Genomic DNA, 26,999 nt, shown 5'->3' with positions numbered 1-26,999 from the left:
AGTGTGAAATATGTATTTTAATGAAGGATATATTTCCCCAGAGGGGATATATGTAACTCTTGTTCTGGCTCAATATCTGAAGCACCATGAAACGCCCATTGGATATCTTCCCTTGCAGGAAGTCTTGGGGAAGCACACCAAAAAGGAGCAACAAGTTGGTGGTGCATTGAAGGGGGAGAGGTGGAGATGGGGTCAGAGCCCTCGTAAAGTAAATACAAAAGTAAATCACATCACCCAAAAGAGAGCTGAGCTGAGCGGGGATTTTCTAGCTGATAAGACAGATGAAAGATGACGAGGTGATCCCCCTCGTAAAGAGCGTTCACTATAAAAGGGAAAGGCGAGCCTCAGTCAGGCATCAGTCAGAGTTCCATAGCCAATACAACAGAACATAAGCCAAACACAACATGCAGAAGGGAATCATTCTAATTGCGGCATTTGCTGCCCTGGGAGCCATAGCCGAGGCACTGCCTCATTACCAAACGGTGCCGTACCACCCACCGCCGACACAGCCACCTCGTTATCGCTTCCGTCGTCAGGTTCTGGGCGGCTCATTGGCCTCCAACCCGGCTGGCGGCGCCGATGCCCGTATGGATCTGACCAAGGCATTTGGCACTCCCGATCACAATGCGGTGGTTCAGGCCTTTGCGGCCGGCAACACCCAATCCGGTCCAGTCACCACGGGCGGAACTGCGGCCTACAACATGTAAGTCGATCACTAGAGACATGCACATCTCATAGACAAGTATCTAATGAGGCTTCTCTCGTTTCCCACAGTCATGGCCATGGTGCCTCTGTGACCAGGACACACACTCCCGGCGTGAAGGACGCTTTCCAGCAGGAGATCCATGCCAATCTCTTCAACGACGGCGTACACAATCTCGATGCCAAGGCTTTCGCCTCGCAGAACAAGCTGGCCAACGGCTTTGAGTTCCAACGCAATGGTGCTGCCTTGGACTACTCCCACGTCAGGGGTCATGGTGCCAGTGTGACGCACAGCAACTTCCCCGGCCTCGGTCGTCAGCTGGGCGCCGAGGCTCGTGCCAATCTCTGGTCCTCGGCCGACCGCAACACGCACATAGATCTGACCGGATCCGCCAACAAGTGGATGAGTGGCCCATTCTCCAATCAAAAGACAGACTTTGGCGCTGGTCTGGGTCTTACCCATCATTTCGGTGGATAAATCTCGCTCTTAAATGACACAATTAGTTGATTTTATTTATTGAAAGAATAAACTTTAGAAATTGTTACCAAAAATCAGGTAATTTTGAAAGCTGGGTGCCATAAATGTAATCTGGCTATTATGAAACTGTGAGTTCTGTCTGCTCTGAAACTTTTTAAAGTTGCTATGAAACACGAAAAGATGGCTCCATTAAAAGTTTTGAGTGCTACAAAACTATCAAACCTGACTGCTATAAAACTATCGAAGCTAATTTCCATGAAACGCGATAGCTGTCTGCTATGCTAAGAAACCATCAAAGCTGACTGCTATGAAACTGTGACAGCTGACTGCTTTGAAACACCAATAAACATCAATTAAGTAGAGCCTTATGCTTTCTTGTTTATTAAACCTAAAAGTGGGCGGTAAATAAAATGGGTTGCTGTGACAAAGATCCTTAAAAATAGGATATAGTACATTGAATCGAATTGCGACTTCCACATAAATACAGATATATCGAACACACATCAAGGACAAAAGATCCCTACAAATAGGACACACAAATCAGCAAACAACTCATATTGAAAATACAATCATTTCAATTAAAATGACATGATAAGTATTGTAAAAATTAAAGAGCGAGGACCGAAGGACATGGTAGTGAATAAGTTAAGACCATCTTAAACGTGGACATGGACGTACGTAAATTATACAAATTAAAAGATACCCTACCCTAGGCTAGGTGTCACTACCATCTATGCTATAACTTATGATCCTACAGCTAAAATACTATTGAAGCGAGCATCGCATCCGTCGCCGCTGATCTGTTCATTGTGAGCAAGTCTATCTGCGCTTGCGACCCTTCTTGTAGCCCTTGCCATACCATCCCGCCTGAGTGCGTGCCAGCTTGCGTGGAAAACTGGTGGTCAACTGCTGGCGACGCTTGGCCGTCTCCGCTGCCGCAATGTGCGCCAGGGAGATGTTTTCGTCGTACTCGTCCTCATCGTCGCTAGTCGGACAGCATTCGCAGACGACAAAACGGCCACTGCGGGCGCGTTTTTTGTGCTTGCGTTGGTTGAGGTTCCACTGGCGATAGAACTGGCAGTCCAGCTCGGCATACCGATCGAAGCAGAAGCCGCAGCTGGCGGCCGACCGGTTCATGGCGAAGTTCGGTACCACCTGCGAGTTCCAGATGTTGAGATCCTCTGGTGGCGGTATGAGGATGCTGTGCAGGCCAGAGTACGCGTACTTGGCGTCGTACCAGCTGGGCAGCTGGCGGAGGAGCTCCTCGTCGTTGTGCTGACGCAGCATGTCACTTTGCGACAGTTCGTTTTCCTCGTCTTCTTCGGTGGTGGAGTCCGCCGAGCAGGTGGCTCCGTCGCTTTGGATCTGTATGTTGAGGGCCTGGAACACTGGTGGCAGAATGTGTTTGGGTTCGATGAAGGGTGTGGACAGAGGCGCCCCGATGGGCACCAGCGGTGGGAGCTGCACGGGCTCCAGAAACAGCTCCACGGGTAGTTGGCAGAGACTCGGTAGACTCGGTCTCGGGCTCGCGTCCAAGTGGGTCTTCTGAATAGCGACTAGTTTTGGCAGTTCCATGCTCGACTCCACTTTTAGGTGGATCCCCGTCTTGACCCCCGTTTCCATATCGAATTCCACTTCCTCCTTGAGCGAGAGCGGCTCCAGTTTCGGCAGCAGCTCCAGCAACTGCATCTCCTGCTTCACGGTGGTGAGGAGGAGGGCGTCATCGTGATTGGGACTGATATCCAGTGCCTCCTCCAGCTTCAGTTCAGTCTCCACTTTGATTGTTGTCTCCTCCTCCTCCACCAGCAGCAGGGCAGAGCCAGGACGACAACCATTGTCCAGCTTCAGTTCTCCATTGGAGGATGGTTCTATCTTGACCGCTGCATCATTCCCGTTTATTAAGTTGGAGCACACGCTCCTCGCATACTTCTGCCGCAGGTCGAGGTTGGTCTTGATGCGTCTTCCGTTCTTAATGGGGGTCCGGATGCGGGGTCCCTTTCCTATGGGCAGATCGCTGAAGCTACAGCTTTCCGTGGAGATGGTCGAGTCCTGCGTCTCCTCGGTGGTGGTGGTGAAGGCCTCCTCTTCGTCGGCATTCTTGAGCAGTGGCTGCGTGAGCGTGTGCAGCTCCTCGGGCATAAGGAGGGTGGCGTGGGCAAAAATGGGATCCTTCTCCTTGGTGTACACCGGCACGGAGATATTCAGCAGCTGCATCAGCTGGGCCATTACGCGGTCGCACTTGCCGTTGATCTTGATGCTGGCTATGCTGTCCTTGGGCGTCCATTGAAGATTCACCACGCAGATCTTGGCCCGCTGGCGTGCCGGCTTGTCCATCTGCCACAGCCAGGTGTACTTCTTCAACACCTTGAGACTAGAGCCCAGGCAGAGGATCACATCCGCCCGCTCCGAGTGCTGAGTTGCCCCCGTCCAATTGAGCGGCCACTTCAGGTTGCCGCGCTCCCCGAAGTGCACTATGGTGTCGTACAGGGGCTCCGAGCAGCGGTGGCACAGCCTGTGCGTCTTGTGGCAGTAGCGTGCCGTCATCTCCGTGGTGTCGAACTGGCGCCAGTAGACGGCGTTCGGCTTGCAGTGCTTGCACACCTCCACGTACATGTTGCCGTGGATCTCGGAGAGCGAGTGGCGCGGCAGACCCGAGCGGAGATGCAGGCCGTCGCAGTTCTGCGAGACAACATGGTGGAGCAGACGGCGCCGGTGCAGCTCGTACAGGGCCATGTGGGTGTATGTGGGATTCGCACTTGACAGATCATGCTCTCCGATGTCCTTGCCCTTCTGCAGAAGCGTCCAGATTCCCTTGCTACCACGGTAGTCGGGAATGAGGGCGGCCGTGCTGATGCCAGCGCCCGTGTAACAGATCAGATGTTTCGCCTGGGAGATTATGTTGGCCAGCTGCTCAACCTTGGCCTCGATCACGTGCGGGGCATCCTCCTTCTCGACCACCCGCTCCTTGTAGATCTCGATGCGTTCCTTCCGCTTCTTTGTGGCCTTCACCATGTCCGGGTGCTTCTCCAGAAACTGGCGGTCGTCGACGGAGCGCAGGGAGTCGCATTTCCGCAATATTTGCGAGACCTGAAGGAAAGGAATATTTTTTGATTAACATCAAGGAAACACAGATACACACGCTCCGATACAATTGCAATCACTTGCATGTGTGTGTGGGGGTGCGCACACTAATTACCTTTCGCATAGCATCCTTTCGACGCCGCTTCTCGTTGTCCTTCTTCGCAGGATTCACTTTCGCCCGTGTTATATAAGACTGTGCCACATCCGCACTGGGCTCCGGCAGCCCCACATCCTCCTCCATGACTAGCCACCGTCCTCCGGGCCGTAGTTTCTGGTAATCTAAACTAAAAATGCTCCCAGCCAGCGAACAGGGGTTGGGGGAAATTGGCAGCGAAATGCGTGCCGCTGCGAGCGGTGTGAACGGTTTGGCAGCGCACACTCTTACATTTTATTTTCCCTGCACTCCTGCATTTATCTAGACACTACAAATTAATTGTTTTATGCTATGAACGCTTATTTTGTAAATGTTTCTTGTTAGAAAAAAGGTAAACAACTATCGATGTTACAGTGCGCGGCTATCGAGCATTTTGTTGTTATCGATGTTTCAGGGATGCAGGGAATACATTCAGTGACTTGGCGATAGTTTGTAGTAGTAACAGTCACAAGTAACCGTTTCCGGCCCCACGCATAACATATGTATAACAGCCACATATATTTTAGATATACATATTACTATAAGATCATTATGAATATACTTATACACATGAATTTTTACAAATTCAATCAAACTAATCTAATCAGAGGTAGATTTCTACTTGGCAATCGTTTGTGTGATCCAATCCAGATAGCGATAGACGCGCGTGTAGATGCCGGGAACTCCTGGGGTCCCACAGGACAGACCCGCCGAAGTGATGCCCATCACATGATACAGGCATGGATAGTTCTGATGGTACATTAGAATAGGACCACCGGAGTCTCCGTTGCAGGTGTCCTGAGCCCTATCGGAGCCCACGCACACTTGAGTGGTGGCATCGAATCCGTGGGGATACTCCTCAAGTTTTCGTGAGAGAACTTTCTTGCAAACCTAGAGAAAACATGGGATCAGATCGGTCTTTGCAATACTATGATGGATAATCCTACCCAATCCTCGTAGCGATCCAGTTTCACCTTGAGGAGCTTCGTGGATGGTTTGACGGCAAAGGCAGTACTGCCCCAGCCCACGGCTATGAAGGAACTGAAATAGCGCTCATCGACGAACGGCAGGCAGGCAGGATGCTTGTAGAGATCGAATATGACATCCTCTGCCAGCTTGACCAGTCCGATGTCATGGTAGAGCTGTGGATCCGCATAGCTCGGATGAATTATGTAGGTAGCCACATTGTAGTCCCTTGGAGCAGCATCATCCTCAAAAGTGTCAAAGTCCAGCTCGCCCAGACGAACCACATTTACCTCGCCCCTGCAGCAGTCGTGATCATTGTGTAACTTGGTTTGTTCTTTCAGTTAATAGACAATGTAACTTACTGTTCTGATTCTAGGCAGTGTGCAGCGGTTAGAACGAAGCGTTCAGTTATCAGTGTGCCGCCGCAGAACCAATCAGTCCTCCTGCCGAGCTCTTGGCGACGTCCGAGCCGTGCCATATGTGGAAACTCCTTGGGATTGGCGGGATGCCCGCCCACAATCAACGGCGTATAGCTGCGGCAATTGTCCACAGTCCGATGCTGAATAGGTGCTCCGGGAAACAGAAAACTATAATCTATCGTTGTCTCGAACACGGTCTTTTTAATACTCATGCAAGCTGCGAAGGAGTCCAGGGATTAGATCAGATCATCAGTAGATCAGGCCTCACTTACAGGCCTCACTTATTATATCCGAATGTTGATGTTGGCCAAAACCGCATGGCAGTAGGTAAAGCAGCAGCGACACCAGAAAGAGAATCATGTTCGCTAAAAATTTGACTGCGATTACTTTGCTCAGCCGCTAATCAAGTGAGGCTTCTACCTACCGCTTAGAACGGGTTTCAAATCGGCTATTATTCATCGCAGAGCAGATTGATCAGCAGCCAGCCACCGCCAAATGGGTAAAACAAACAGAATTTCCCCTTGTTCCCGAGTTCCAAGAAAACAATTCAACTTCCATAGTTCCGATTTGTTTTGCTTACCCTCCCTTACAGATATGTGCAAATATAAACTCTATAATTAGCATGGAACGTGGCTGTGCCATGCATATTACGACGTCTTGCCCATCTCCGCTTTAATCCAGTCCAAGTACTGGTGTACGCGTGTGTAGAGGCCTGGAAAGTCCGGAGTGTCGCAGAAATTGCCAGTGGAGGTGATGCCCATAACATGGTACATGCATGGAAAGTCCTTGTGATATGTCAGCACCGGGCCACCAGAGTCGCCATTGCATGTATCCTTGTGGTCCTTAGATCCGATGCATATTTGAGTGGTGCCGTTGTACCCGTTGGGCAGCTCGTCGTTCGGCTCGGACGTGGTGCTGCATCGGGTGCCGTAGTTATTGAGGCGAACCTTCCTGAGCTTCTTGGAACTTTCGCTGACAACCTTCACCTGTCCCCAGCCGATGGCAATGAATGTCTGGTCGCTAGCGCCATCGTGGAAGGGTAGGCACGCCGGATGCTTATACTCGTTTAAAGTGACGGGCCGGCTCAGTCGCAGCAAGGCAATATCATTGTAAATGATTGGATGAGCGTAGCCGGGATGCACCGTGGCATTGGTAACGCCAAAGTCCTCCGGATCGGCATCGTCCTTGTCGTTGTCGAACTCCAGTTCTCCCAGCCGAACCACATTCACAGCTCCACTGCAACAGAGAATCGCTTAGAGATTGATGAGCTTCAGTCCCCATACCCTATTGATACTCACTTCTCGGTGAAGAGGCAGTGGGCAGCCGTGAGGACGTGTTGATTGCTGATCAAGGTGCCGCCACAGAACCAATTTATTTCGTTATCCTCATTGCGATTTCCGAGGCGGGCGGCATGAGGAAACTCCTTCGGGACGGCTGGTCCTCCACCGATAATCAGGGGCGTGTAGCTGGTGCATGTGTCTCTGGTTTTGTAGATGATCGGGGCGTTCGGATAGAGCAGACTGAATTCCGAGGTCTCCTCGAACACGCTCTTCTTGTAGGCAGCGCATGCTGTAAGGCAGTTTTCATTGATTCTGAATCCCACCGATCGTTGAGTACTTACATCTAACTAAATCCTGATCCTGGGCTGCAATCCAGTCTACTGCCAGCACCAGCAAGGCAGCTCCCAACTGGTAAATCTTTATTGTAAACGCAGTTAGCATTCCTCTCGTCTCGTGTTGTATTCGCAACGCTCTGGCAACTACTGAATGAATCTCAATCAATAGCGGATTCAATGTGATCTCTGCGGGGTTATCGTCCAGCGATAGATTGCATTACCATTACCAAATGATAGGGAGAAATCCGGGAATTTATTGATTATAAATCATAGACGCATGTATTATGTACCCGATCTTTAGAGGTACATCTTGGCCATCTTTAAGCCGGTTTGCAAATAGGAAAATCAGCTAAACTATTCACAATCCAAGACTAAACAAATCTCTCGATGATAATAAAAATAGCTTATGAGTAATGAAAGTGAGTATCAGTTTCAAACCGGTTCAGTGTTCTTCCTGGTTCACAAAAAAACATAACAACACAAAAAGATATAGCAATTAATAACGTGATAATATATTTGTTGCCCTTACGGACTCCTTTTCCGCGAAATCGGGCATTCGCTTAAACTATAAAAGGTATAAATCTCCTTCACTTCACGAGGTCCTCGCCAGATGCTGCTTGATCCAATTCAAATAGTAATAGACCCTTGTGTAGACACTGGGAACGTCTGGCGTGTCGCAGGCAACGCCAGTGGATGTGATGCCCATCACGTGGTACATGCAGGGATAGTCCTTGTGGTAGGAGAGCACCGGGCCACCAGAGTCGCCATTGCAAGTGTCCTTGCTTTCAGGGGAGCCGATACAGAGTTGGGTGCTGGCGTTGTAGCCGTTGGGTAGCTCCTCGTTGGGCTCCACGCTGGTAAGGCAACGCTGCCCATAGCCGCGAAGCTGGACTTTCAAGAGCTTCTTTGACTGCTTTTGGGCAAACTGTTGTGCACCCCAGCCAATGGCAACGAATGTCTCGTGCCGTTCACCATCGTCGAAGGGCAGGCAGGCGGGATGCTTGTACTGACTGAAGTTGACCGCTCGACTCAGCCGAACGATGCCAATGTCATTGTAGAGGGCTGGGTTACTGTAGTCCGGATGCATCGTGGTGCTTAGCACTTCAAAGTCCTCCGGCTGGGCATCGTCCTTGTCGTTATCAAACTCTAGCTCTCCTAATCGCACAACATTCACTGCCCCACTGCAACGAGAGAGTATATTTTATATTCAGTGAAAAGCTTGGACCTTCCTGATACCTACAACTCGGAGTAGAAGCAATGGGCTGCTGTGAGCACCAGTCTGTTGCTTATCAAGGTGCCGCCACAGAACCAATTCGTTTTGTTATCAGCATTGCGATTGCCGAGTCGTGCTGCGTGTGGGAATTCCTTGGCTTCGGCCGGGGATCCGCCCACTATCAGAGGTCGCGAGCCATGGCAGGAGTCGACCGTCTCATAGGTGATGGGTGCATTGGCAAAAAAGAAGCTGATGGGCACTCTCTCTTCGAAAACTGTCTTCTTGAAGAGCGTGCAAGCTGAAGGAAATAAACGCTAGCGATCATATGTAAAATATCTGATATCTGATATTTACCTTGCTGAACTGCTCGATCCGGACTCTGGCTGAACACTAGGGCACCGCTCAGAGAAAGTATCAGCAGCACAGAACCAAGTAAGCGCATCGACATGGTTATGAATCGTCGATGAACTGCATTAAAAGACGATTGGACGACGACTGATCGATTGAGCTCCCGAACTGCGCAGTGGAGAGCACCGATCTGCTCAAAACGTGCGAAGTTCAACCTCTTACATTAATCTGAGAATCAAACAATCAGCTGCTTCGATAGAGACCTGTTTTCTGTGCAAAAAAGCCTTAAATTTATCTACAACACAACACAGTTCGTTGGCTTAACATTTATATTAATGTTTGTGCTAATAAACACAGCTTAACAGTCTTAGCTTCTAAGGAGAAAATATGACTAATTAAAGTGTATTCCTTTCGAGTTGAAGGCCCGCAGGAGACGCATGAAATCATCTATGTCCATAGATCTCGCACGTAATGTAGCCATTTCCAATTCCTCTAGAATACCGATGACCTTTTCCTGCATGTTAAAACCCTCTTCAAGAGGCTGAAAAATACAAATGATATGGATGGGGATATTTCTTAGGTAATATTAGAATGACTGCCACCCACCTCGTTCCTAAGCGAGCGAAACACTTTGTAATTCTTTTCGAGCATTTCAATCACTGAGCTCACTTTGAAGGTGGCAGCGAGGGTCTTGTTTTTGCGCAAGAAGGCAATGCGGGTGAGGCCATCCCATTCAGTAAAGTTTACCGGAGGTGGAGGGTTCTTGGGCTCCAGGCGCACCACACTCGACTCCACCTTTGGCGGCGGCCTGAAGTTATTCTTTCCCACCTTCATGAGCATGTCTACGCGGGCAAGTAGTTGTGTGTTGATGCTCAAGCGGCAGTACAGCTTGTCGCCCGGCTTGGCCACCAGACGCTGTGCGAACTCGCGTTGGAACATGAGCACGGCACAGCGGAAGATTGGCCTGTGCAGCAGGAGTTTGAATATCAGCGGCGAACTGATTTGGTAAGGGACGTTTGCAATGCACAGGTCGAAGAAGGGCAGCTCCGCCTTCAGGAAATCGCCGATGAGAATCTGCAGCTTGGGTTGCATCGGAGTGGCCTGCACACGCTTCTGCAACTCGGCGGCAAGGCGGGTGTCGATTTCACAGGCAATCACCTTCTTGGCCTTCTCTAGCATGCGGACGGTCATGTTTCCCGTACCGGGACCGATTTCCAGCACCACATCTGTGGGTCGCAGAGCAGCCTTCTCAAGCATAGTGGTTATCACCAAGGGGTTCTTTAAAATATGCTGCCCAAAATCCTTGTTGAATACAATTCCTGCCACGAAACACGGTTAGAACTGGAATTGTTCATCCTTTCCACCGTAACGTACCTTGCTTTTGCACTTCATTGTGGACGCGGCTCTTCTTCTCTGTCTTTACTTTTGGCATATTTTAAACTTTTTCTTTTGCCTGTAAAAGGTTTAAATCGTGACTTTGTTTTGGTTTCAAAATCCACATGTGTTTGGTCGTTCATGAACGAATCAATTCTCAGAATCAGTTCACTTTAACCCACTTAACACACCATTTAAGCCCCTTTACAGGTTTACCAGTTTAAGTAAACCGCCGAAAACAATACTGTTAGTAAATTATCCTTGTACATACAACTTTTCTTTATTTTTTTTTTACCAACATAAATTATTCCATATTTTTCACCTGAACTGCGCCAAAATTCTTGAAGTTGTATCATTTTCGTGAAGAGTATTTTAATGCCCACTGGTCGAAAATGGGTTAATCATTCTCTGTTCATGATCGGAAATTATTTTCCTCGATTTTGATATTGGGGATTGACTTACTCTCTTTTATTCGATTGTGTCGAAAATAATAAACCTGAGCGCCGCTATCTGTTGGAATAAATTATGCAGGAAAGCACGGTTTGACGAAGCGAAAATTTAAGAAGTGGTCTGCGATGGGTTAAGTGTTCTCTGTCCATACGGTACCCATATGGTCTTTTCCGTTGTGGCAGTGCTGTTTCAGTTCAAATGTGAAATTCAAAACATTTTTGGCGGGTACATTTTTCATAGGTGTTACCTCTTTATTTATTAATTAGTTTTCACTTAAAATTATAAATCAATTTTTGTTGTTTTCAAGTTTGGTATCTTTGGTTATCTTCGCACATCGGTACATTTGTTCTTTACCATTTATTTAGTATCTGCTTTAACACTTCCTTCCTTGGCTTACTTTTGTTTAAATTTTTTGTTTTAATATATCTTTTTTTTTTTACAACATATCAACTGTTGACTCTTGACTTTATCTTTACAGTTATTTATCTCTTTTGTTTAAACATAACTTAACTTTATTTATGCGTTCTCCCAATTGTAGTTTGGTTACTTTTTCGGTTTTGTTTGGTTTTTGTGTGTTTGTGAAAACTTTTCTGTTCATGAATATTACTTTTGCAATGACTCTTCCTCTAACTAAGCCTCCTCTGCTACAACTCTTTTAGTTTTTTGCGCTCTGCTTTGTACGCCATTCAATAAATAATTCAATATATTTTCTTAGTAGTTTTTGTAGTTAACAACTTTTAGACAATGATTAGGGGCTGGGCTGCCGTTAATAATCCTCCGAGTGTATGTTTGTATGTGTTTTCTTTAAGTATCTAAGATGCGAAAGGTACATGAAAAAGTTGCACATATGTATATATCGTTTGTGGGTGTTTGTTCTTGTCCAGAAAAGCGTTAGCTTAGCTGGATCTGATCTGTGAGTACATCTCGTACATTCAGAGTTATAGCACTGGCTGGATCGCTCTACTGGAGTCCTTCTTTGGCAAGCAATGACTTTCGACCTATAGCTTTTATGTGTTTACGAGTGTGTCTGGCAGATTGAGAGTGGGGAAGGGGGAGCATTTGCATTCATTTGCTTTGCATATTTGAAGAGTGAGCTTATAGCTAACATTTGGTTTCACATTTCCCTATAATATTTTACTTGTTTCAGGTTCCGCGATTTGTGCTTTTCTTTTCTTTTTCCCATTTCCCTTGCCTGTTTCGGTTTCTGTTCCTGTTCCCCGCTTCGCTTCCATTCATTCTCTCTTCATTTCTTTGTATTTTGTGTGTGCTTCTTCTCGAGAACAACCAACAATATTTTCTATTCTGTTTGCTTATTCCCTGACCTGACGTATCGTACCTGACTAACGGACTATACTCATATAAATTAATCATGTTGGCTGGATGCGTATATCTGTGAGAGTTTTTGCTCTATTTGTTGTATATTTTGTATCATTTTCTTTCTTTTTCTTTAATTGAATAGCGCTACTATTTGTCTATATTTTCAATCTTCTCAATGGCCTGGATCGTCTAGCGATTGAGCTCATTGTTTTATAAAATTATTTTTTTTTATCTTTGTAACATTTTTGCCTATGTCTTCTCCTTATTCTTCCTTTTTTTTTGGGTAGTTTCGTTTTTGTTATATATATATATATTTTTTTGGTAAAATGCGTTTTTGAGAATACTTTAGGTTAACATTTCAATTGTAAATGGGTAACTAGCGCTTGCGCAGGGCTTGCTATTTCACAAATACATATTATTAGACACTGGGCGTTCATTATTACATACAAATTTTATGCTTCATGCTTGCCTCTGACTCCTCTGCATTTTTGGTTTTACTTCTGTTTTATTTATTTTTGTTTTGTTTTTTTTTTAGTCAACAACGCTGCTTATAGTTAATAAATCTCCTGTCCTTGAAGGGTCCTTGGCTATCCATCCTTGCAATATAATTATAAGTATATATTTTTTTGTAATGATTTCTTTTAGCAGAATTCCTTTTGCTCTGTGGATAGATTGAAAACATAAACTGAAACAAATTTTACCGCATCGCATCGCATGAAATGTGTCGTCGTACATAAAATAATAGGAATAACAACATTTAAATGAAGTAATTAACAGATTTCGATGCGTTCTACTAAAATTTGTTTAGAATAGAATTTAGCTTTGAGTCTTTGGCTTTAAAATCAACATATACATAATAATCGTTAATATTGTATCTCTCGTCTCTTCCTCCTTTTTTCATATAATTTCATATATGTATAACGTTTGTTCGGATCTCTTTCATTACGCTAAGTGTTTTGTTTGTTATATAAATATGCCTTTAGATTCACAATTTTATATGATTTATGTATGTATATTATATATATAATTTGTTTGTTTTCTTCTTCCCTCTCTCTTCGGCTTACGGACTAAACACGTTTCTTGGTTGTATTCATAATTTGTTTTTAGGTTTTTAGCATACATAAATTGATGTGAATTTTATAGACATTTGTTTGTTTTAGCTTTATTTTCTATGATTTAGTAGCTTTACTTTCTCTTTGTTTTGCTGATAAATTGTATGCGTTTGTTTTAGGATTTTTTGGCTTGATTTTTGTTTTTGTTTTGTTTTAGTTTGGTTTTTATAAATATTTGTATGTATAACAATAAGGTTAAATTTTAAAATAATATCGCTTTAATACTTGAGAAGGAAGTTGTGCAAGATTTCAAATACATAAAAAACAAATTGAAATTAAATTTGTGTGTTTTTATATGTATATGCTTTGGGGGGGGGATGGTATTTGTATTATAGACGGCACGTTGCGAAGCGGCACATATTGTGTGTGTTTTAGAGGTTCCCTTGAGATTCGCTTGGAGCAAGAGCTAAGCTTGGACGCTGTCTGGCCGTCTTTATGCCTGCCTTTAAGTGCGAAACTTGAGATTCGGCACGTTAAACAATCAAACAATCAATTAATCAATAAATAACTAATAACAAAATGCACTCTGAGCCAGAATTGCAGCCCACAAGGGCATTGACTAGATGGGTTCGGGTGCGGGTGCGGGGCGAGGCGGTGGATTGGCTTGGCAAATAACATAACTTCAATACAATACAGTACAATAAATAAATTCAAACTCTGTTTAAGCGGCGGAGGCAGGCTCCAGCTTGAAGCTTAAAGCGGAAGCGGAATAGGAATCTGGGGAAACTTAATAATTTGGTTCTTTCTGCCTTGTGCGCACCATTCAAGTCGAAGCTAAGCAGCAGCTTTGGCACTGGTTGTTGGTTGTGGAGATGGCTATGGCTTCGGGTGACAATGAGTGATCGATCTACAGTACTTGCAATGTTTCACTTCTCTGCTTCGAACCTAGGATTTAGAACGAAATAAGGACAACGACTACAATTGGAAAACAGACAACAATGAAGCGTTTTCATCGAGAAACAATACGAATAGTTAGCTTGTGCTAGGGATATACGCTAGAGGAATACGCTAGACGCTAGATGCTAGATGGTTGATGGTTGATTTTTGATGGTAGATGCTAGATGACGGCACAGATCGATCTGTATGTCCACCCAATTTAAAACTAACTCACTGACTGATCTATACGGCCCGGCCCCTGGGGTGGGTGGAGCTCAACCTGTGGCGGGTTATTGTTATTTCGGCGGATCAGATCGGATCCGGTGCCTCCAAAAGTGAAAGGGAAAATTAACTACAATCGTTGGGCCCTAGTAGACTTTGCGCTCTGGTCCGAACTTGGGATTAACAAAGGAGAAGCCAGCGAACTCGTCCTGGTTGATGCATCGTATGACGTCGTTCCCTATGGGGGTCAGTACCGGATCCTCCTTGGTGAACTCCGCATCGAAATTGTTGGCATCGCGTGGATTTTTCTACGGTCAAACGAAAGGTTAGTCAAAATGTATGGGAATGATCTCTCAAAACTTACCATTTTTGGTCGGAATGGTGGCTTTATGTTGCGCTTCTCAAGCTCCTTCCAGTCAAGCTTATTGAAAAATGGATGCTTGCGTATCTCGTTCTCATCGCCAGTGCAGCCAAGACGCTGTTCCGGATTCTTGGTGAGAAAACCTGCACAGAAAGACCGCCACTACATTAGCACAGGACACCCAATGAAAGAAAGGGGTATTGAAAATTACCCTTTAATATGGAAACGGCTTCGCGGGACAGCCAAACGGGATAGAGGACATCGTCGTGCATGATCGAGTCAAAGAGCTCGTCCTCATTATCGGCTTCGAACGGCGGCTGGCCGGCCATCATCTCGTACATGAGCACGCCCAGCGCCCACCAGTCGACGGAGGCGCCGTACTCCTGCTCCTTGAGTATCTCCGGGGCGATGTAGTCGGGTGTGCCACAGAACGTTGTGGTCAGCATGCCGTTCATGATGCCCTCCTTGCACATGCCAAAGTCGGCCAGCTTGCAGTGGCCCTCCTGATCGAGCAGAATGTTGTCCAGCTTCAGATCGCGGTAGATGACACCGTGGGTGTGGAGAAATTGCAGCGCCAATGTCACCTCCGCCGCATAGAAGGCGGCACGGGCCGCCTCGAATCGACGAGCCTTCTGTATCTGGAACATCAAGTCGCCGCCATTTACGTACTCCATAACGAAGAACAGGCGGTCCGGAGTCTGAAAACAGGAATGTAACGCAGTCAGGAAGGGATGGTTGGCGGCCAACGCCAGGATGCGCTTCTCCGTCATGGTGCAGTCCACATCGTCGTCCTGGATGATGGCATCCTTCTTCAGCACCTTGATGGCATAGATCTCGTCGGTGCCCTTCTTCTCGGCGAGCATCACCTTGCCGAACGAGCCCTTGCCCAGCACTTTGATGAAGTTAAAGTCCAGCAGCGAGCACTTGCCGGGGCGTGTGTCCCCGGTGGCTCCGCCCACGGCCAGGCTCATGCAGCTGCTGCTGTTGTACCCGCTGGTCAGCGTGCTGGTGGAGGTGGCCAGGCTGTCGGCCGACAATGTGCCACTGCGGAACGAGGCACCGGGCACATTGTCCCCGTCGGCGCCCAGCGAGGCCCCGTAGTTATCCTCGCCGCCCTGCTGGTTCAAGTACTTGGAGCGGCGCGGCTGCTGGCCCTGCTTGTCCGGCGAGATGCCCAGCGAGCTGAGGATCTCGGCCATCTGCTTGGTGTTGATGCCGCACGTGTTGGCCACGTTCTTCTGGCAGCGCTTGTGCACATTCATGCAGCAGGTCTCGCACTGTAGTCCCTGCTTGATGAGTCCGTACAGCAGCGAGCCGCAGTGGTCGCAGAAGGTGAACCGCTTGTAGCTGTGCACCACAAACCGGTGGGGCACATTGACGTTGAATCTCTGGCCGGCAGGGACCACCTCCACTTTGGTCTGCTGCTAGACAAGAATGATGGGATAGGATGGGCGGGTTACCTTTGATCTGAGTGCACATGGAAGAGTAACGGGTTGCTTACCTCGTCTCGCATGCCCGGACACTTGGACACCACGGACAGATGACATTTTTTATGTACAACTAAGGTGCAGACTAGATATGATGAGGAGAGAGAGAGACCAAAAACAACGATATATCATTAATATCTCCACTCGGAAATGGGTAACTGAATGCTGGATGGAATGGATTTGATGCTATGCTTCGCTTTGATTCCATCATTATCTGGCAGAGCGGAGCACAGCAGAGCAGAGTGCATAGCAGATTGCAGATTGCAGATTGCAAGACAACTTATGGGAAAACTCTAGACTCTAGATATACGAATAAATGTTTGTTGTATATTTACAGGATATCATATATCGTTTACTCAAGCTCATTGAAACATTCAGGGTTAGACACAAAGGCTCTCGATGATGGCATTCAATGCGATTTTAGCACTCTCCTCTCCATCGAATATCACCATTGAGAGGGCATAGCATATGTAATTAGTCGTAATCTCTGAGTAATTGTGCGATTTCTTTGGTGCAGAATTGATTAATCACATGTTGTGTGTGTTGGTCAGGTGAAGTTTAGTTGAGTTTTCAGTTTTCAGTTTTGAGTGCTCTGTGCCTGTGCCTATGCCTGTGCGCCAATTAGTGTTCGTTCAGGTGTACACAAAAATTTTTAATCACAACATTCAGATGCTTCGGGCAGATGTCGAAAGCAAAATAAAACTTTTATAAGGCTTTTATTTGACAGGAATAAATGAAAAAAGTAACATAAGATAGTGGGACCTTCTTCGGCGGATCCGAAGCTTTGAATATCCTTCGAAAATTCCCAACAAAAGTTATCTAGAACAGAAGTTTCCTAACGTTTTCTAAATATTTAAGGCATGCAATATAAGATGGGGATAAAATAGATAGACAGACGAACGTGGAACATTTTGATGCTAATAAAAGATAATATGATAGTTGCTTCTCTTTCTGGCAAGCTGAATAGATCCCAGTATAAATATAAATATATAGGCCCTAAAGACTTGAAGATGGGTTACAATTACGACAGACTTATCCTGACAGACACACAAATTAGTATAGCAGGACGTTCAGTTCATTATCTTGTTGCTAAATGAAGGACAATGCAATGTGATGGCAACCCAATCGATTAGTAGAGGTGCAGAGCGGACAGGACTAGTGCCAGGATACCAAACTGTCCGAAGAGAGGGAGAGATAGAGAGTGGACAGGATGTGAACGAGCAGGTGAACGATGCATCCATGGCAGAGTCCAGAATGGACAATGCTGAACGTGCATCCACATCCAATCAATAAAGGCATTTATCCCTTTTGTTTCATAAGGTAGAATAAAACAATATTGTACATAAGTAATAATGCAGCTAGACGAACAATATCCAGATGCTATTGTTCTTTCAATCGAATAGCAAAAACATCAACAACGACAACGACAACAACATGGACAACGACAACAGCAAACAACGAATAAAATGAGTAACGAACAACGAATAACGAACGTAACAAGCAAATGCAAAGTGATATGGATAATGGGGAGCGGAGCTTGTTGAAGGCTCTCCACTCCTAGAGCTCCAAGGCTCCAAAGCACCAGGGCACCCAGGGACCCAGGAGGACCCGTTGGCTCTGGTCTCCGTTTAGTTTGAAGCAAAACACATACCTTGACATTGATAGCCTTGTTTACCAATTCCCCTGCAAAAAGGCAAGAAATTCCATGGCTATTGTATGTATATATATTTTTTTTGGTAACTGAATGAAGAGTGTGTTGGTTTGTGTGTGTGTGTGTTTGTGGTTTGATGTGATGTGATGTGGTGTGTGCATGAATGAAGAACCGCCAGTGGAAAACCCAAAAGAAAATCAAGCATTGGCTGTTGTTCATGAGTTCCTGACCCCAAAAGCAGCTTTTAAAATGAGACCCGAGACCCGCTTGAATAGAAACCAGGGTTAATGTCAATGGAAACAATAAATAGCTAATAGAAAATCAAAAAACTCTGCATAAAAGACCCAGAGGCGAGTGATGAGGGGATGATACATTAAGAACATAGAAATAAGATCAACTAAAATCGATTCAAATCAAATCATAAATAGTTTCAGAGAGATGGTGTGTGAGAGAGAGAGTGGAGAGATAGGTGTGTGGATAAATCAAATAATTCCCGAAACTATATGCATGTTTATGTAGATATTAATCACTGCAAATACAACTTAGGAATTATGGTACGGTAGATGTTCAGCCCTGTACGACTGAGTACGGTGAGTACGTTACGGATATTGTACGATTATGTGTGCCGGCCAGGGCCGGAGCGGAGCGCTCCACTTACCAGATAAACTCCCGACAATGCGAACAGAAGGTGGGTTGACGCAAAAATGTTGCCATGAACTTGTGACCATTCACCTGGAATTGCAAGAGATATTCGCAAAGTTCAGTATCAGAGGCCTTCCAAAGAATTCTGAGGGACACTCACCTGGTGCACACGACGTCGCATGGCGCCACGACGGCGATTGAAGCCAGCGCGCTCTTTGAACTCCTTATTGACGGCCACAGTGCGTTCCACCTCGGCCTCGGCTTTGGCTTGATCTAAAGAAAAGACAGAAAGCGTTACATCTGGGAAATGCTTAGGAATTTATAAACCACCCCCGAACACCCACCATTGCATTTCTTCAGCTCAATGATGATGTGGATCTTCCCCTGTGGTTCCAGGTTGACCTGCAAACAGTCATAAATGTTATACAGATGCATTAAAAAGGTTCTGTTAAGACTCACCCATAGATCTGGAGCGCCTGTCTCGCTCTGCATAAGATCTTCGAACGATATAATGGCATTGGCCACAAAATCATCCGGCGGCAGGGCCGCATCGTGAAAGACGGTCAAGCTGATGTTCTTGGCATTGTTGACATCGTGCACGAACTGCTCATTCCAGACAGGATCGAATGTCTTTGGGCGTGTGGTGGATCGATCTAAGAATGCAGGGAGATTAGTACGGGATCGTCAATGGGGGCGTGGGGCTGGGGCTTTAGCTCACCAAAGTGACTCTCGTCGACATCTATCGAGACGTAGGGATCAATGAGCTGCTCATCGGCTAGTTTGCCGAACGTTAGGTTGTGGCGCTTCTGGAAATCTGTCGGACGCAGGCCGCTCGCCTCGCACACCTTGATCTGCAGCTTGCCCGTAAACATAGTCATTGCCCCCGTTTGCCCTTGCTTGACTCGACCCTTGACCCTTGATCCTTTTGAAGATTCAGCTCCTCTCCCCCGTTCTGGCTTTCTGGTCTCTGGAGAGGGGGTTAATCTTAATTGCAACGATCCCGGCTAGCAGCTGACGGACTGCGTCTTGTGAGTCAGCAGCGGCGGTGGTTTGGTTAAGAGAACAGCAGGAACCACTCTGTGGTCGTGTGTGGGTGTGTGTCTGGGTCTGTGGCTGATCTGAAATTGCAAGATCAGATAAGAATTTATTAATGAAATGACCGAGTGACGTTCAGAACTTTCTCTATGGGGCAATGAATGTTAGTGTAGGTCATTGACACTCATAAATATAATGCTATACACGGTACACCCGATTTACTCCCAAGGCCGCCCTCACATTGATGGAATCCACTCTTACATACACACTACGGTATATACATACATATGTACATACATATATTATGTAGATATATGCATTCACTTGGGGGGCATTAGGCAATCGCTCAAACGACAACAGTCCATGAAACAGAAAATCGAAAATAGTACACGACCATCATCTGTTGTGGTAATATTTCCCCCCTGCCCACCTCACATCCACACATAAATCATTATCATTCCAAGGAGTCAGCGGATGCAGTGTTTGCACAACTTTTTCAATCTGTCGCAATTTCGTTTTGATCGTATCGTATCGTATAATAACTGTAGAGCGTCGCTTTAATTGAGGCAAATCCACAGGAAAAGAAACGTTTCATAATAAGTACATGCTCCCGAAACGATTTAATTCTAAAGAATTTTTGGAAGGGGAACAAGTTGTTTTTCTCAAGGTGCCTCCAATTTAGCTTTGATTAGGTCTTACATCTTTTGATGGCAGTTTGTTCTCTTTTTTTATGCAAATTGTTTTTAATGCATGTACGACGGATTCGGTATGGGCACACACCACATCGAAGAAGAGAAGCTATTTTTTCAGAGATAAAACAACAAAGAAATAATAACAAGCAATCCTAATGCCTGCCCCTACCCCTATCGCCACCCACTACCTACTACTACAAGACACACAAGACAGCAGCAGCAGCATCACACCAACACACAAAAATTCCAGCACCAACAATACACTCACACACACACACACACACACACACACACACACACGCAGTCAAGATTGGAGAGGCGCACGCGATTTACAGGTCCGGATTTCACATCGCATAGAATTAGAATTAGTGTTGAATCCGGATTAATATTAGAAAACTCAATTGGAAAATTTGTAATTTTCTAATTGGGAAAAACGAAGGCGAATCTGAGTGTGCGCGTTGGTGTGGGTGAGAGAAAATAGAAGAGAGCGAGCGCGTTTACATTACGTTACATTACACCTCAATTACCTTACCTTTGCTCTCTCCGCGTTGCTGCTGGCGCTCTCTTTCTGGCGCTCTCTCCCTCCCTCTCTTTTTCTCTCTCTCTATTGTTGGTATATTAGAGAAAAAATGTTGAGCTATGTGTGCGAAAAAATTAAGGATGCCTTGACACTAGAACCCACACACACAGATACACAGACACAGAAACAGATGCACGGACACGCACACGCACCCTGTTTGCACAGTTGAAATTGGTTGTATCTTAAGGAATTTTCTTTGTTTTTTCTGGCTTTTCGCGAATCCCTAAATCACGTATCCAACATTTTCCTTTCCTGACAATAGTGCATTGCTGGGGTGGGTGGGTGGAATTTCGTCGAATTAATTCGTGTCGTGCACAGTGTGACCGCGGACTTATTGATCAAGTATACGGTCTGACCCTCAGAAATATACCAAAATACGTCACAAATTTCAAAATATACCGTAAATATACTGAAGAATTATTTGTATCCAGTTTCATATTATTTCATCGTTTTTGAATATTACTTTTTATCCGATCGATCAATCCACTTTCTAATACACTAGCAAATTTTCATAACTCCTTTTTATTGCATTTGATTGTATTTAAAATTCAAATTTTGTAGACAATTTCCACTAATCTCATTTCTTTACATGGTCACTACACGCTAACTACCCATTCGCTACATATTAACTACATTTCATGTAATTACCAAAGCGACACCTGAAAGGGAAATCTGTACGTTTCAAATAATTTGTGGGTATATTTACGGTATATTTTGAAAATGAGACGGTATATTTTGGTATATTTCTGAGGGTCAGTCACACTGATCTCGGGGCCGTGGATAAAAAAACCGAATTTTGGCTTAAATTACGATACCGTAAACAACAACAAACACACAACAATCACCAAATCCACGATGAGTTCGGGTCAGGTGCGTACTCCCGTCTCGCAGATAATCAACAACAAAGCTGACCAGGATGCCGAGGAGGAGCCAAAGAAAAAGTCCCGCGAGGATTGGCGCAAGGCGAAGGAGTTGGAGGAGGCGAGAAAAGCGGGTACAGCACCAGCCGCCGTCGATGAGGAGGGTCGCGACATCAATCCCCACATTCCGCAGTACATATCCAATGCACCCTGGTACTATGGCACCCAGGGGCCCACACTGAAACATCAGCGACCACAGCACGAGGATGAGCAGGGCCAGCTGGACAAGCGGGCACCGAAGGGCCTGGACACCACCAGAATTGTGACCAAGTTCCGGAAGGGCGCCTGCGAGAACTGCGGCGCCATGACGCACAAGAAGAAGGATTGCCTGGAGCGGCCGCGCAAGGTGCAGGCGAGGTATGCAGAGTCGATTGTGGTGCACGACGAGCACATCGTGAGCGAAGCCTCCATCAACTATGATGAGAAACGCGATCGCTGGAGCTCCTACGATCCGGCCAATCATCGGGAGATTGTCGAAGAGTACGAAAAAGTGGAGGAAGCCAAGCGGCAGCTAAAAGCTGAAAAACTTAAAAATGGTAAGGCAATCATTTACTTACTTCAATCGATAGCTTCTAACATTCTATCCATCCTAATCAGACCCCGATGCGGAGATCTCTGACGAGGAGGGCAACGAGGACAAATACGTTGACGAAGTGGACATGCCGGGCACAAAAGTGGACTCCAAACAGCGGATTACTGTGCGAAATTTGCGTATTCGCGAGGATACAGCTAAATATCTGAGGAATTTGGATCCAAACTCCGCCTACTATGACCCCAAGACCCGCTCTATGCGTGACAATCCGAATCCTGCAACGCCTGCGGAGGAGTAAGTGCTGCAAGAACACCTGACCAGACAATCAATCAGACTCTAATATAATCTCCATTTCCAGAGCTGAGTTTGCCGGCGAGAACTTTGTGCGCTTCTCTGGCGACACGACAGCCCAAGCCACCGCTCAACTGTTCGCCTGGGAGGCCCATGGCAAGGGAGTGGATGTCCATCTGCTGGCCGAGCCCACAAAGCTGGAGCTACTCCAAAAGGAATACGAACAGAAGAAAGAACAGTTCAAGTCAAGTGTAAGTCCTGCCATTTTATATGTTTATTTATATCACAGCAGACGGTTTGCTCCCTCTTTACTTGCAGACAAAAACTCATATTGTGGAGAAATATGGTGGCGAAGAGCATCTGAAGGTGCCGCCCAAGTCGCTGCTGCTTGCCCAGACCGAGGAGTACATTGAGTACTCGCGCAGCGGCAAGGTCATCAAGGGTGTAGAGAAGCCCAAGGCGCGCAGTATCTATGAGGAGGACGTGTACATCAACAATCACACAACAGTGTGGGGCAGCTTTTGGAATGCCGGCCGCTGGGGCTACAAGTGTTGCAAGTCCTTCATCAAGAACTCCTACTGCGTGGGCATGCAGGAACCGGAAGGCTATTCAGACCATCAGCAGCAGTCAAATAGCTCCGTATCAGCAGTGCCTCCGGAAACATCCGCCGATAACGAGACCAGAGTCCAAGAGGAACCCCCAGAGAAGGTCGCCTCCGAGGCGGACTCTGCGCCCAGTTCAGAATCATCCACAGAGGAGGAAGAGCCAGAGGTTCATGAGAAGAAAAAGTCGAAAAAGAAGTCCAAGAAGCGGGAAAAGAAAAGGAAGGCCAAGGAGCAGCGCAAACGCAAGGAGACAAAAGAAATGGAAGCCAAGGAGAAGGCGTTGACGACAGAGAAGAACATCCAAGAGGACCTGGACGATCGCAAGCGACCATACAACAGCATGTACGATGTGAAGGCGCCCACCGAGGACGAGATTGAGGAATGGAAAAGGAAGCGACCACGCGCTGAAGATCCCATGGCGCAATTTCTATAAACTTGTAAATAAAATAAAAGTACCATACAAATTTCAACAAAATGGAGTAGATACTATTAGAATAAACTTTAATCTTAAACGATCGCATACTGCTCGTAAAGTAGCTCCCTGATCTTGTAATATTCCTCCGACAAGCAGCCCTCCATTGCCACTTTGCCGGCATCAACGCGTCGCAGCGCCAAGGTGCCATTGGTGCACCAGAGGACACCGCCCGAAAACTCCGAGTTGATGTTGTTTCGCAGGAGAATCTGCTTGAAATCCGAGAGCTTCAACTCGTTGATGAGCACTGAATTGTGGACGGGAATCTCGTCCTCCTCGAGTGTCTCCAGTGTGAGAGTTTTCCCCTCCTGCATGGCGGCATCCTGCTCGACCGTCACATCCATGGCAGTGGGGGGAGCATCGATGGCTTTCAGACGCATGCCCAGACGGCCATCGACCCAGGCCACCTCTGCATCCTTGCCCTTCTGGAACTGCAGCTGAGAGACTAGACCCTCGGTCAGACGCACTTGGTAGATGTGAATCTCTGTGGTCACATCGATGATCTCGCCCTTTTGCGGCGTGAACACGCGTGCGCCCACATTCTGCTCGCAGTGTTTGGCCACCACCTGGGTGCCCTCTTCCGTCCCATGGACAACGATGACGCGACGCGGTCGAAGTTGCGAGAGAATTTTCAGCATGGACTCCCCGTCCGAGCGGCCCTCGAAGTCGATCCGCTGGATTTGTGCATTCACTTCGATCGTTTTGCGTTGGTTAATCAGTTTAGTGGGCTTCTCCAGCAGCTGGACGTCGGTGTCCATGGCACCATTGGCCTGCTGTTCAATGCCTATGCCAGGCTCCTCTTTCTTCACATTTTCCTTGTTCTGCTCCTCGGGTGGGAATTCGGTGTTGTTCATATCCGCAATGCGATAATCATCCAGATTGATGATCTCGCCGTACTCATCGTACTTGATCTTCTCCTCGTGGTAGGGGAACATCACATGGTGACGTTTGTTCGATTTAAAGAAGCCGGAATGATGACGCCCCTCTGGACGAACGACAATATCGTGTTTGCCCGTGATGACGCTCATCTCGATGTCATCTTCGGACTCGGAGCTGCTCTCCTCCTCCGGCTCTGGCTTGGCAATCAGCGGGTTAATCTTCTCGCCTTGTGTGCGCAGATACTCTTCAAGTTCGGCGCCTTCCAGTTCGACGCGCCTCCGTACGTCCAACTCGATTTGCCGGCCCGGGGCATAGTTCTCCACCAGCTCCATGGCTAAGGTGCCGGGAGAGGTGCGGGTGGTCAGAATAATGCTATTGTTGGCATTGCTGGCCCACTGAATAAAGAGATCCCGTGTGAAACCGCTCTCCAGGTCCGGCGTGCTGGCCAGCACCACCTTCGGGCCGGCTGGCAGTTTGTACACGTCCGCCAGGGTGTGGCACAGTTGAATGTGCTTGAACTGGAAGGGATTGTTGCGGGCTCCCTCGAAGGCTTTGGTCAGCTTGTCGCTCATCCACTCGATCTGTGACTTGGCGAACTCCACCACGTTGTAACTGACGTTGTTCAGCAAGGCCAGCGAGTAGGCCATCAGGCCCGACTCCTTGTTTTTCCACAGCTGATCCAACATGTGGGCCAGCTCCAGCATCCGACCCGCCGTGTCCGCGGCTATGAGCACATTGCCATTGTTTCTCACGGTCTGCAGGATGTTCGTCATTAGCTTCTCATCTCGGGCACGCCTACGCGCCTGCTGGTATTGTGCATTGTAGGCGTCGGTAATGAGCAGCGACGGTCGCTGCAGTCGGTCCAGCTCGCAGCCACTCAGATGGCGCTCCTTCTTGTGGTTGAAGTCGGTGGCATAGACAATGTCCTCCTCGCCGACCTTCACTATCTTCCAAATGGTGCCGCCAATCATATGTCCAGCATTCAGAGGCGTTATGGATATGCCATAACCTTTTCCCTTTAACGAAACCGTTTGGTTGTACTTGAGCTGGGTGATCTTCTCGAAGGCGGTGTCCACATCGTCCAGCGAGAAAAGATCAAAGTCGCCCATGTTGAAGTGAGACATGTACAGATCGTACATGAACATCTGACCCATCTTGAATACTGGTATCGTGGCGAAAATGGGACAATTAAGGCCAAGCTTTCCCACCAGATACGGCAGGGCGCCCAGATGATATGCATCTGGGTGGGAGAGCAGTACAGCATCTAGTGTGTGCACTTGCCTGGAATGAGTGTTCAGAATTTTTTGTTTATTTATTGTCGTCTTTCCTCCACACACGCACACACCTTTTGAGTTCCTTTATGAAATTGGCATCAAATTTCTCGTCCCATCCGCAGTCTAACAGAATTCGCACATCGTCAATCTGGAGTATGTAACATGGCGGCGACTCATCCATTGCCCCGGATATCGTGTGCAGCTTGATAATTGAAGTCATCTTAAACTAATAAACAATTGTTGAATCGTATTTTGGCTCGAAAAACGTATCAGCCGGCCTAGGGCTGCACAAGAAAGTCTGAGAGCGTTACCGGAGAGCTGGAATATGAACCATCTTTTGTAGTTCACGAATAACTAGTTCTTTGTTATTATGGCCGTGTGACACTAGACGTTGCCGACAGACTTAGACAGAGATAGCGTTACAGTGCGAGCGAGTGAAATATATAAAAGCTGGGCGACGGCTTCGATGACTTATTTTGCGTTTCGTCTCTTATGCTATTTCTGTCTACTGTCCCACTTTATGGTCGCAAGTCTTATAAATTCATCCCAATGTGAATGTATCTTATCAGTTTTAAGAACTTAAGCGCCTAATCTTTTTATTGATTTAGTAATTGGCAATCGTTTTATCTCAAGTGTTATATCAAATAGTGCATCAGCACATCGAAAGCTGGGAGGCGGCTACGACCACTAATGTTGCAGTTTTGTAGTGTAGATTGGATTATCAGCTCTTAGTCTGAAAGTCGACAGACTTAGACAGAGATAGCGTTTTAGTGTGAGCCAGTAAAATATATGAGCTAGTTTGGATTTCTAATCAAACTTGTGGCGCCGCAGCAACAGAGATGATCTATTGTTACACTTTTCAGACGCAATTTTGACTTGAAGCTAATAAAGAATACCTAAAAGTACTTTCGGTTTACTGTCCCACTTCATGGTCGGATGTCCAATAACTCCTTCCCAATGTGAATGTATCCTATCAGTTTTAAGAACTTAAGTGCCTTATCTGTTTATTGATTTAGTAATTGGCAATCGTTTTATCTCAAGTGTTATATCAAACAGTGCATCAGCACATCGAAAGCTGGGAGGCGGCTACGACCACTAATGTTGCAGTTTTGTAGTGTAGATTGGATTATCAGCTCTTAGTCTGAAAGTCGACAGACTTAGACAGAGATAGCGTTTTAGTGTGAGCCAGTAAAATATATGAGCTAGTTTGGATTTCTAATCAAACTTGTGGCGCTGCAGCAACAGAGATGATCTTTTGTTACACTTTTCAGA

General features: G+C 46.6%; 8 protein-coding genes across 9 annotated transcripts; 2 read left to right on the top strand and 6 right to left on the bottom strand.

Moving 5' to 3' along the window:
- The first annotated feature begins 370 nt into the window (after positions 1 to 370).
- Positions 371 to 1,197, top strand: LOC6587445 (attacin-A). Its single transcript, XM_002013620.2, has 2 exons — positions 371 to 703; positions 775 to 1,197. Exons 1-2 carry the CDS (start codon positions 405 to 407, stop codon positions 1,178 to 1,180), a joined length of 705 nt encoding a protein of 234 aa, XP_002013656.1. The 5' UTR covers positions 371 to 404; the 3' UTR covers positions 1,181 to 1,197.
- Positions 1,198 to 1,274: 77 nt separating this feature from the next.
- Positions 1,275 to 4,685, bottom strand: LOC6587470 (NAD-dependent protein deacetylase Sirt7). Its single transcript, XM_002013619.2, has 2 exons — positions 4,377 to 4,685; positions 1,275 to 4,267 (listed from the first exon to the last, which is right to left on the bottom strand). Exons 1-2 carry the CDS (start codon positions 4,500 to 4,502, stop codon positions 2,000 to 2,002), a joined length of 2,394 nt encoding a protein of 797 aa, XP_002013655.1. The 5' UTR covers positions 4,503 to 4,685; the 3' UTR covers positions 1,275 to 1,999.
- Positions 4,686 to 4,997: 312 nt separating this feature from the next.
- On the bottom strand, positions 4,998 to 7,536 carry LOC6587313. Its single transcript, XM_002013618.2, has 8 exons — positions 7,401 to 7,536; positions 7,078 to 7,348; positions 6,431 to 7,015; positions 6,204 to 6,235; positions 6,052 to 6,144; positions 5,723 to 5,996; positions 5,342 to 5,657; positions 4,998 to 5,285 (listed from the first exon to the last, which is right to left on the bottom strand). The coding sequence occupies exons 1-8, from the start codon at positions 7,498 to 7,500 to the stop codon at positions 5,013 to 5,015; spliced, it is 1,944 nt and encodes a 647-aa protein (XP_002013654.2). The 5' UTR covers positions 7,501 to 7,536; the 3' UTR covers positions 4,998 to 5,012.
- A 346-nt stretch (positions 7,537 to 7,882) lies between these two features.
- Positions 7,883 to 9,073, bottom strand: LOC6587401 (serine protease snake). The gene is made up of 3 exons (XM_002013616.2): positions 8,962 to 9,073; positions 8,635 to 8,905; positions 7,883 to 8,575 (listed from the first exon to the last, which is right to left on the bottom strand). The coding sequence occupies exons 1-3, from the start codon at positions 9,053 to 9,055 to the stop codon at positions 7,987 to 7,989; spliced, it is 954 nt and encodes a 317-aa protein (XP_002013652.1). The 5' UTR covers positions 9,056 to 9,073; the 3' UTR covers positions 7,883 to 7,986.
- Positions 9,074 to 9,266: 193 nt separating this feature from the next.
- Positions 9,267 to 10,408, bottom strand: LOC6587645 (probable dimethyladenosine transferase). The gene is made up of 3 exons (XM_002013615.2): positions 10,330 to 10,408; positions 9,562 to 10,274; positions 9,267 to 9,496 (listed from the first exon to the last, which is right to left on the bottom strand). The coding sequence occupies exons 1-3, from the start codon at positions 10,385 to 10,387 to the stop codon at positions 9,347 to 9,349; spliced, it is 921 nt and encodes a 306-aa protein (XP_002013651.1). The 5' UTR covers positions 10,388 to 10,408; the 3' UTR covers positions 9,267 to 9,346.
- Positions 10,409 to 13,372: 2,964 nt separating this feature from the next.
- On the bottom strand, positions 13,373 to 21,053 carry LOC6587588 (protein kinase C). 2 transcript variants are annotated; one of them, XM_026988839.1, is made up of 12 exons: positions 20,907 to 21,053; positions 20,707 to 20,778; positions 19,166 to 19,565; positions 18,907 to 19,100; positions 18,792 to 18,849; positions 18,608 to 18,720; positions 18,464 to 18,537; positions 17,806 to 17,837; positions 16,169 to 16,239; positions 14,879 to 16,091; positions 14,671 to 14,810; positions 13,373 to 14,614 (listed from the first exon to the last, which is right to left on the bottom strand). In XM_026988839.1, the coding sequence occupies exons 3-12, from the start codon at positions 19,323 to 19,325 to the stop codon at positions 14,453 to 14,455; spliced, it is 2,217 nt and encodes a 738-aa protein (XP_026844640.1). In that variant the 5' UTR covers positions 19,326 to 19,565; positions 20,707 to 20,778; positions 20,907 to 21,053; the 3' UTR covers positions 13,373 to 14,452. The 2 variants fall into 2 exon arrangements, with proteins under 2 accessions (XP_026844640.1, XP_026844643.1); XM_026988842.1 differs by lacking the exons at positions 17,806 to 17,837; positions 18,792 to 18,849; positions 18,907 to 19,100; ... (1 more) ...; positions 20,707 to 20,778; positions 20,907 to 21,053 and having other exon boundaries at positions 18,608 to 18,672.
- A 491-nt stretch (positions 21,054 to 21,544) lies between these two features.
- LOC113566765 (pre-mRNA-splicing factor Slu7) lies at positions 21,545 to 23,638 on the top strand. The gene is made up of 4 exons (XM_026993812.1): positions 21,545 to 22,210; positions 22,272 to 22,500; positions 22,565 to 22,748; positions 22,816 to 23,638. The coding sequence occupies exons 1-4, from the start codon at positions 21,610 to 21,612 to the stop codon at positions 23,533 to 23,535; spliced, it is 1,734 nt and encodes a 577-aa protein (XP_026849613.1). The 5' UTR covers positions 21,545 to 21,609; the 3' UTR covers positions 23,536 to 23,638.
- Positions 23,583 to 26,176, bottom strand: LOC6587258 (probable cleavage and polyadenylation specificity factor subunit 2). Its single transcript, XM_002013612.2, has 3 exons — positions 26,039 to 26,176; positions 25,799 to 25,953; positions 23,583 to 25,734 (listed from the first exon to the last, which is right to left on the bottom strand). Exons 2-3 carry the CDS (start codon positions 25,945 to 25,947, stop codon positions 23,610 to 23,612), a joined length of 2,274 nt encoding a protein of 757 aa, XP_002013648.2. The 5' UTR covers positions 25,948 to 25,953; positions 26,039 to 26,176; the 3' UTR covers positions 23,583 to 23,609.
- Between the last annotated feature and the right edge of the window lie 823 nt (positions 26,177 to 26,999).

This window comes from Drosophila persimilis, unplaced genomic scaffold (genome assembly GCF_003286085.1).
Source record: "Drosophila persimilis strain 14011-0111.01,24,50 unplaced genomic scaffold, DperRS2 tig00000000-arrow-pilon, whole genome shotgun sequence".
NCBI lineage: Eukaryota > Metazoa > Arthropoda > Insecta > Diptera > Drosophilidae > Drosophila > Drosophila persimilis.
The sequence above is the reverse complement of the archived record's forward strand: the minus strand, read 5'-3'. Positions and strand labels throughout refer to the sequence as shown.

Excerpts from the sequence above, each read along its gene's own strand:
- LOC6587445 (XM_002013620.2), top strand. The coding sequence starts at position 405 with ATGCAGAAGGGAATCATTCTAATTGCGGCATTTGCTGCCCTGGGAGCC. Across the intron at positions 704-774 it reads GGAACTGCGGCCTACAACAT|TCATGGCCATGGTGCCTCTG; the intron begins GTAAGTCGATCA and ends CGTTTCCCACAG.
- LOC6587588 (XM_026988839.1), bottom strand. The coding sequence starts at position 19,325 with ATGACTATGTTTACGGGCAAGCTGCAGATCAAGGTGTGCGAGGCGAGC. Across the intron at positions 19,101-19,165 it reads TGTCGACGAGAGTCACTTTG|ATCGATCCACCACACGCCCA; the intron begins GTGAGCTAAAGC and ends CTGCATTCTTAG. Across the intron at positions 14,615-14,670 it reads CACCATTCCGACCAAAAATG|AAAAATCCACGCGATGCCAA; the intron begins GTAAGTTTTGAG and ends GTTTGACCGTAG.
- LOC6587401 (XM_002013616.2), bottom strand. The coding sequence starts at position 9,055 with ATGTCGATGCGCTTACTTGGTTCTGTGCTGCTGATACTTTCTCTGAGC. Across the intron at positions 8,906-8,961 it reads GGATCGAGCAGTTCAGCAAG|CTTGCACGCTCTTCAAGAAG; the intron begins GTAAATATCAGA and ends TATTTCCTTCAG. Across the intron at positions 8,576-8,634 it reads CATTGCTTCTACTCCGAGTT|TGGGGCAGTGAATGTTGTGC; the intron begins GTAGGTATCAGG and ends CTCTCGTTGCAG.
- LOC6587470 (XM_002013619.2), bottom strand. The coding sequence starts at position 4,502 with ATGGAGGAGGATGTGGGGCTGCCGGAGCCCAGTGCGGATGTGGCACAG. Across the intron at positions 4,268-4,376 it reads GAAAGGATGCTATGCGAAAG|GTCTCGCAAATATTGCGGAA; the intron begins GTAATTAGTGTG and ends CCTTTCCTTCAG.
- LOC6587313 (XM_002013618.2), bottom strand. The coding sequence starts at position 7,500 with ATGCTAACTGCGTTTACAATAAAGATTTACCAGTTGGGAGCTGCCTTG. Across the intron at positions 6,145-6,203 it reads TTTGAAACCCGTTCTAAGCG|CGAACATGATTCTCTTTCTG; the intron begins GTAGGTAGAAGC and ends TCAAATTTTTAG. Across the intron at positions 5,997-6,051 it reads GGATATAATAAGTGAGGCCT|CTTGCATGAGTATTAAAAAG; the intron begins GTAAGTGAGGCC and ends ACTCCTTCGCAG.
- LOC6587645 (XM_002013615.2), bottom strand. The coding sequence starts at position 10,387 with ATGCCAAAAGTAAAGACAGAGAAGAAGAGCCGCGTCCACAATGAAGTG. Across the intron at positions 10,275-10,329 it reads CAATGAAGTGCAAAAGCAAG|GAATTGTATTCAACAAGGAT; the intron begins GTACGTTACGGT and ends GTTTCGTGGCAG. Across the intron at positions 9,497-9,561 it reads TTCGCTCGCTTAGGAACGAG|CCTCTTGAAGAGGGTTTTAA; the intron begins GTGGGTGGCAGT and ends TGTATTTTTCAG.
- LOC6587258 (XM_002013612.2), bottom strand. The coding sequence starts at position 25,947 with ATGACTTCAATTATCAAGCTGCACACGATATCCGGGGCAATGGATGAG. Across the intron at positions 25,735-25,798 it reads TTCATAAAGGAACTCAAAAG|GCAAGTGCACACACTAGATG; the intron begins GTGTGTGCGTGT and ends CACTCATTCCAG.
- LOC113566765 (XM_026993812.1), top strand. The coding sequence starts at position 21,610 with ATGAGTTCGGGTCAGGTGCGTACTCCCGTCTCGCAGATAATCAACAAC. Across the intron at positions 22,501-22,564 it reads CCTGCAACGCCTGCGGAGGA|AGCTGAGTTTGCCGGCGAGA; the intron begins GTAAGTGCTGCA and ends CTCCATTTCCAG. Across the intron at positions 22,749-22,815 it reads AAGAACAGTTCAAGTCAAGT|ACAAAAACTCATATTGTGGA; the intron begins GTAAGTCCTGCC and ends CTTTACTTGCAG.